This window comes from Piliocolobus tephrosceles, chromosome 16, assembly GCF_002776525.5.
Source record: "Piliocolobus tephrosceles isolate RC106 chromosome 16, ASM277652v3, whole genome shotgun sequence".
Classification (NCBI taxonomy): Eukaryota; Metazoa; Chordata; class Mammalia; order Primates; family Cercopithecidae; genus Piliocolobus; species Piliocolobus tephrosceles.
In genome coordinates, this window is record NC_045449.1 from 26,065,427 (window position 1) to 26,073,013 (window position 7,587).

At 53.1% G+C, this 7,587-nt stretch overlaps 1 protein-coding gene across 2 annotated transcripts in view; it reads left to right on the forward strand.

Moving 5' to 3' along the window:
- RAB11FIP4 (RAB11 family interacting protein 4) overlaps positions 1-6,911 on the forward strand; it is a 49,467-nt gene extending 42,556 nt beyond the window's left edge. The window contains exon 13 of one of the 2 annotated variants that reach the window (XM_023182895.1): positions 348-6,911. In XM_023182895.1, coding sequence (XP_023038663.1) covers positions 348-464 — 117 coding nt within the window. In that variant the 3' untranslated portion in view covers positions 465-6,911. The remainder of the gene's footprint in view (positions 1-347) is intronic. The other variant, XM_023182896.3, reaches the window with a different exon arrangement.
- Positions 6,912-7,587: the final 676 nt, after the last annotated feature.

The window sequence follows — 7,587 nt, forward strand, 5'->3', positions numbered from 1 at the left end:
CCCTCTGCCTGGGACACGGGGCGATGAACTGACCTCTGTCCTCAAGGAGCTCCCAGGTGAGCTGGGCCCCAGCCCAGCCCCAGGGCAGAGGCAGCATGTCAGCAATGTCCGGAAGAACACTGTCCTGGAGGAGAGCAGTATTACCTGCATAGGTAACACCAGGGGCTGAGCCACTTCGACTCTCGTCCTGCATCCAAATGCTGAGGCTGTCCTGGGGCCTGCCTTGCCCAGGGTCTCCTGATGCCCTCTGTCGTTAGGCACTGGCCTGCGACAAGCCTGGGAATCTGGACTCTGCCCGCACCCCATCCCAGGCCCAGCCACTGACCTATCTTTCCCATTTCCTTCAGCTAATGGAAGCCCTCAAGGAGCAGGAGGAGATCAACTTCCGGCTGAGGCAGTACATGGACAAGATTATCCTCGCCATCCTGGACCACAACCCTTCCATCCTCGAGATAAAACACTAAGGCACGGGGCTGGCTGCAGAGCAGCCTTAGGACCCTGGAACCAAGGGGCAGACCCTGTCCAAGGATGCAGGCCTAAGCCGGGCCTCACACTCACACTGTAAATGTCTCTCTGGCCACCATGCGTTACGTGTACCTGTGTATATATGTGGGGAGGCTGTGCACACGAGCGAGGGGTGAGTGGCCGTGGCTGTGGGCAGCATCCACACGGTTAGCCGTGCATGCACTTTGTGGCCCCTTTGCAAGGGGCGGAGGGTACTGGAAGTGGGAGGGGGCAAGGTCTGCTATCAGGAGTTACTGTAAAAACAAAAACTGGAAGCTGGTGTTTCTGGTACTGGGTAAAATGATTCTACCTCTGGGGATAAGGATCCACATTCGCTCTAGTATGATGGGCTCTTTCACCCCACTCCTAGTCCCCTGGGTGTGGGAGCAAAATTGTGATCTTTCCTAGGAGTTCGAATGCCCCATATTTGTGTCCTCGCCAGCTCTTTGGCCACCTTTCAAGCCCCGGTGTTCAAGCTCAGAGAGGATGAAGGGGCATCTGGAGGGTCCACGAGATGGGGCCCTCACCAAGCGCCTTGGCCGCCGGCCAGCAGCCCTCTGTGATGTGTGTGCAGAGTGAACAGAGGACTCAGGTTTCAGAGGAGCTAGTGCAGAGCACCCTCATCCTGTAGAGTTCAAACACTCCCCATCCGTGCTACCTACCTCCCCGTTTCTGTTTTGGTTTTAAGACAATGAAGCAGCATTCACTGGGTGTAACATGAAGGGATAAAAACGAAGGAGAAAGAGAGTTTGGGATGGGATGTCTAAGGCAGGAGTTGACGTCAGGCAACCAAAGAAATGAATTTTGGGGAGGAACACAACTCCCATCCCAGTTTCCTTCCCATGGCTGCATGTTAAGATGGATGCATGGAGAGACCATCTGCCTGGCTTCCTGTCTTCATTCTCCACGCAGCCTGGTGATGGCAGGCCTGGGTTCGGATTTCAGAATCTGAGCTCCAGGCTCCACTCATGTGGCAGCAAGACCGCTTCGTTCCAGCGTTTAGAAACACACGTGTATTTGGTTCTCAGTCATGGGAGCACTTGCTGCACTGGTGGGAGGTGGTTGGGAAAGTTGCAGGAAAACCTTAGTCTTCCATCCTTCCGATCCATGGTGGAAATTCACGCCATGGAGTTTTAATGGATCTTTTGTTCTAGGCAGCTGGGAATAGACACGGTACTTACCTTAGAGTTTTCCAATTGATCTCAATTTTATATGGCTTGTGATTGATTTTCTTAATCCAAATATATATAAACGTGTGTGGTCTTATTTTCCCCCCTGCAGTTTCTTGTTTTCTTCAGCACATCTTATAGTATGAGAAGGAAGGTTTGGGCATGTTGGGAAGGACAGTGGAGGGGGAGACGCAGAAAGAGAGGGCACTGACAGTGAGGAGAGGGGATCTGGGGACTTGGGTGTGACCCCTTCATGACAAAGACAGGGCTGTGGCCAGGACCAACCTTCAGTTCCATTCCAATCAGCCTTTGCTTTTGTTGGATCTCGTGGCTTCTTTTGAATCCTATGTTGGGGATTAGTTTCATGCTGCAAATAATGGGGTTGCATTAGTCTGATCCAAGACTTTGGAGCCACCCACACCGGGAAGACTAGGCTAGGCAGTCGGTCTTCTGGAGTTTCTCAGCCCCTTAGGACGCGGGTCTCCTTGGGCTCCCCCAAGAGTCTGCAAAGAGGCAGTGGAAGAAGGCATGAGGAGAGGGTCTCTTGAGAATTTGCCAATAGGAAGCAATGGCCATGGCTGAAAGGAACAAGACAGATCCTGACATAGTTTTGGCCTGGGTGTTAGGTCGAAGGAGTACTGGTGCGTGGGGGCCTTGCCCCAGGGGTGAGTATTTTATATGTAAAATGTTATCTACTCTTTGGCTGCACTGGAATTTCAGAGAAGGCTGCAGAGGCATGGGTTCCACAGCCTGAGTCACAACGTGGGAAGGAATCTGCCATGGGAAAGGCAGGTGGAAGGAAGCAGCTGGCAGCCTGGGGTGTGCTTCAGGCTCCTCCCTCTAGGGGGCGCCGTGGGAACAGGCTCCAGGAGGCGGCTGGAGTCCAAAAGGCCCCCGGGACCTGGTGCAGTGCCAGAGGGGCCTCTGGAACAGGGCTGGCTTTTAAATGGGGGGCTGAATTCCAGCTCACACACACCTCAAGTCCAACCTTACTTTCTTCAGCCAGAATACATTTCTTGTAAAACCTGGCCTATCTGCTTGGCTTTTAAAGATCCCATATGTTTGTAAAAATATTCTTCTGGGCTCAAAAGCTAGCTTGAGGGGGCAGATGCCCCAAGGGTCCCAGCTCCACAGCCCCTGGCAGGTCCCAGAGCCCTTGGTGGTAGGGATGGAGCTTGATCTTTGTTTCTGCCCTTACACCTCAGTAGTGGGGCTGCAAGGTAGTAGACAGGATGCCCAGTTAAGTTTGAATTTCAGATAGACAAATAATTTTAGAATGAACATCTGTACTTGGGACAGATGTTATTTTTAGAGGTAGAATCTTGCTCTGTTGCCCAGGCTGGAGTGTAGTGGTATGGTCATAGCTCACCATAACCTTGAACTCCCAGGCTCAAGTGATCCTCCTGCCTTAACTGCCTCAGTAGCTGGGACTACAGGCATGCACCACCACACCCAGCTAATTTTTCTTATTTTTTGTAGAGACAGGGTCTCACTGTGTTGCCTCACTCGAGCTGCTGGCCTCAAGTGACCCTCCCGCCTCAGCCTCCCAAAGCACTGGGATTACAGGCATGAGCCACCATGCCTGGCCAGGACATATTTGAAATGCGGAGATTTGAAAAATTCTGATGATGAGACTGAGTCCTTAGACATTCCAGTGTAATTGTTGTGGGTGTGACCCAGGCATGGAATTTTGTAAAGAGCTGCTCAGGTAATTCCAATTTAATTGCGTATCCTACTTGGGTTTTGTTTTGTTTGTTTGTTTTTATTGTTTTTGCCAAACCTGGCAACCCTACCGAGTAGGGATTAGCAGTAACTTATCTGAAATCTAGAGGTGTTTTTTGGGTGGGGCGAGGGTTTCTGTAGTAGACTCAGATTTTACATGGCCCTGAGCTGCCCTGGTATTCAGTTGGAAGTCAGGCAAAATGAACTGAACCAGGAGTGAGCTTTGTATACATTATCTACTAGAAAATTAAGTGCCTCCTGGTTCAGCAAGTCCCTGTGCGGTGAGAGGCTTTAAGAAAGTTCTAGTAAAAATGTTTTTTTTCTTTTAACTTTGAATTGGCCAGAGTTAATCCTAGGTCATTTTATTTTAAACTGGTAGATTTCTTTGTGAACTGTCACAGAGAAATTCCTTTTCGTGACTTTATTTATGACCTATTTAAAACATGAACAGGCCAGGCACGGTGGCTCACGCCTGTAATCCTAGCACTTGGGAGGCAGTGGCAGGCGGATCGCTTGAGCTCAGGAGTCCTAAACCAGCCTGGGCAACACAGTGATACCTTGTCTCTACCAAAAGTTAAAAATAAAAGAACACAAAGCTCAGGAACCTGCACGAGGGCCTGGAACAGTGGGCTCAGCTTTGGCTGTGCATTGGAATTACCTTGGGAGATTTGTAAGCTTCTGCTGTCTGGGCTGAACCACCAGAGGTTCGGATTGAATTGGTGGGGGTGTGGTCCAGGCATCCAGATGTGTAAAGACCTCCCCAGGTGATGATATGCAGCCCGAGGTTGAGACTCCCCTGTCCTGGAAGGTCATTGGCCAGAGGTAGAGGAAACTGGTCAAAGTGGCTGTTGGGCTTGTCAAGCCCATGGCTGAATGACAGCGAGCACTCTTGCTGGGAGGGTACCTTTTCCTGTTATGTTGTTGAATGGTCCTGGCCTGCAGGATGGGAGACCAGATGCCTTCAGGAGCTGGTGGATCCAACTGTTCTCACCAACCTGGAGGTTAGCAGACCAGAGTGGGCGGGCAGGACCTCGGCCTGGTGCCCCTGGAGTCAGTGGGCGGCATGTGTTGGGATATACTGGCTACAGGCTCATTCCAAAGAGCAGGTAGAACAGAGTCGGCAGGGAACTGACAGGTGAGGCTGTCCCCCTGAAAGCAGCCTCAGAAACAGCTGCCACCTATTTGCATAGCTGAGCAGGAGGAGATAATTTTTTTTGTGGGTTTTGCCTCTGGTCTGTTTCCTGACTGGGTTGATAAGGGAGTTCCAGCTCTTTCCCTGTTAGCCAAACCAGCATCCCACTCACACACTGGACAGTCCAGGTGCTAGTCCGCTGGTGCTGGTGTTCAGGCGAGTGGGGGTGGGGGATGCAAGTGCGGGTTCTTGGTTCCAATGAGGGACTTAGCCAGCAGAAGCCTCCAGGGACCAGCAGGGCCAGGTGAAACTGGGAGAAGTGAAGCCCTCTTTCTATGTCCTGTGTGTGTGGTGGGGTTTACTGCATTAGCAAATTTAAACTTAAAAACGAGCTCTAGGCCAGGCACGGTGGCTGGCACCTGTAATCCCAGCACTTTGGGAGGCCAAGGCGAGTGGATTGCCTGAGCTCAGGAGTTCCAGACCAGCCTGGGCAACATGGTGAAACTCTTGTCTTTATGTTTTCAAAAAACAAACACTAACTTTAGATGTGATCGTACCAGGAAAGTTTTGCGTGGTCACCATGCCAAGAAAATGACTTTGGTTGCCCGGCAGATCCACAGTGACTCTTTTTCAAGGGCTACTGTGGATTCTAGATTGAGGAAAGGGGCCACCTAGGACCCAATGCTGGTATCCTCCACAGTCCTTTCTCCCAGACTCTGGCCCTCCCGTTGGGACCCAGGGAATCCCCTCTGGGGTGACGCTGCTGGCTGGTAAGACTGAGGCCTGCTGCGACAAGGGACCTCAAGTTAGAAGGGCCGTTCCTTCAATGGATGACTTTGAGCGCTGATCCTAGGCACCTGCCAGGTCCTCACTTCCTGCCCTGAGTGCACACATGAATGGAGCAGCCAGCAGGAAGCAGGAGAGGCTGGAACCAGGAGCCTGCCCTGCCTGCATGGCAGGACAACTCCGAGGCCCTTCTGCCATATTCTCTGCTGCCCACCAGAGAAAATAGGCTGCTTTCTAGAAAGATTTGTTTCTAAAAGTGTAGACCCTGGGGAAGTATAATGCCACCATGCTCAGCAGGCAAGCTTTCCCATATGGCCTTCCTGCCCTGACCTCGGAGGTTGCTCCTCTCCCCATCTAAGGTAGAGATGTCTGCCCCGGAGCCACCAGCTGGGGATGGCATCCAGGCCATGTCTCCTGCAGGATCCAAGTGCTGTTGTCCCCAGGGTAACCCTGCCTCCTGCTGGGGCCCATCCGCTTTGCTGTGCTGCACAGGCTATTTTCATCTGCATGGTTTGCGGTCTTTGTCCTTGTGCCTTTTCTTCCCCATCGCCACTGTACAGGATTTTCCACATTACCCACTGCCTCCTTTTTTACATAGTCTCGTCTCCCTGACATTTCCCGAGCCTTGTAAATGTGTACTTTTTCCACGTGCCTCCCCCAGGTGAGGCCAACTCTCCCGGGCACATTCATCCACAGGGATCAGGCCCCACTTACCCTTGGCTCTCTCAGCCTGTAGACTTGGTAACTTTGTACAGAATCTTTCATTACTGTCTTAAACATGGGGGGCTAGGACCCACTTAGTCCCTTCTCCAGCCTGCGGCTAGTTTAGGAGCCTTGCATTCCAGAAAAGGGCAACTTTGTGTAAAGCAGCTTCTCCCACAGAGCTTTTCCTGCATTGTTAGCGATGTCCGGCAGAGCATCACTCTTTAACCTGGGGCACTGACTGGCCCCAGCAGAGATGTCATGGGACTGCAGCCACTCCGTGTACCATCTCTGCCCCCAGAGGAAGACCTGTCCGTGGTTCCAGGCCTGCCTTGAGGCCACCACATCTGTGTCTAGAACAGCTGCGGGCCCCACTCAGGCCGAAGGAAGAGGCGTTAGCTGCTGCCCTTGCCTGCTGTGAATACCTGCCCAGCCCTTCCTTGTCTCCTGAGGTGCTCAGACCAGAGTGCCATTAAATACCGACTGATGTCACAGAGCGGACGGTGCATTGCTGAGGACTCACTCACAGCTGTGGGCCCCCTTCCATCTCCTCCCACTTTCTTGGCTGGGTCTTCTGAGGCCTACGTGGAATGAGCTACACACGTGGCCTCATGCCCAAAGGTTTGTTCGATGGCTTCTGACTCTGGGATTCAACTTGAGTTTTTTGCCCCAGGAGGCTCTGTCTGGAAACAGGCTTAGTTTTAGGGCTGGGGTGGGACCTGCCCTGTGGGCCCCAGGGAGGGGATAGTGGGGGTGAGGCCCTGAGGCTGTCCAGGGTCCGAGCTCTATGCCTCCAACCTGCTTCTGCCTCAAAAGGAACAGGCTGTTGGTGGCAGGCTCCTCCCAGGGAGCTGTACTGTACAGACCAAGGTGTAAATAAACAGTTTGCTCTTCTCGCCTGACTGAACCGAGTTTCTTTGGTTGTGGGAGGGTGGGCAGAAGAGGCCTCGTTCCAGGGCTCACAGGGACGGACGGTCTCCCTTAAAAAGAGCAACCCCCTACCCCTCACCAAGTTTGTGGTTCCCAGGGTGGCTGGTGCTGTCCCCAGGGGCAGCGTGGAGTGGGGGCGGTGTCACTCTCCAGTCCCTAGGGGAGAAGACGTGGATCCCAGAAGCCTCTGTAACACCACCATTCCAGCCACAGGGCTACGATGTTTGGAAACTTTGTCCTCTGGCCATGTTCTTTCCCACTGAGGTCTTCCTAGGGGTTCAGTGGGGTCCCAGTGCCATGCTTCCTCCATGTCCGCCACTGTGGCTCCCCAGGGTGACTGCCCAATGCCTCCACTCAGGACTGGCTTCAGACCTGCCAGTGCTGGTCTCTGCCACACCAACAAGTACGAAGGTGGTCCCCAGTTTAGTCACCCAGACCCCTGGATTTCTGCCCTCTGCCCCTTCCTCTATTATGGGATTCCAGGCATGGAAGTGGCTTCACAGGTGGCCCAGGCCCTCCACCTCCCAGTGCAGGCCCTGGTGCCAGGAGTCCTCCAGGGAGGGCAGACAGCTCCCCACTCACTGGACTTACACAGCCTCCTGGCTCAGGAGACGTCACCTCCAAATCCTGGGAGTGCTGTGT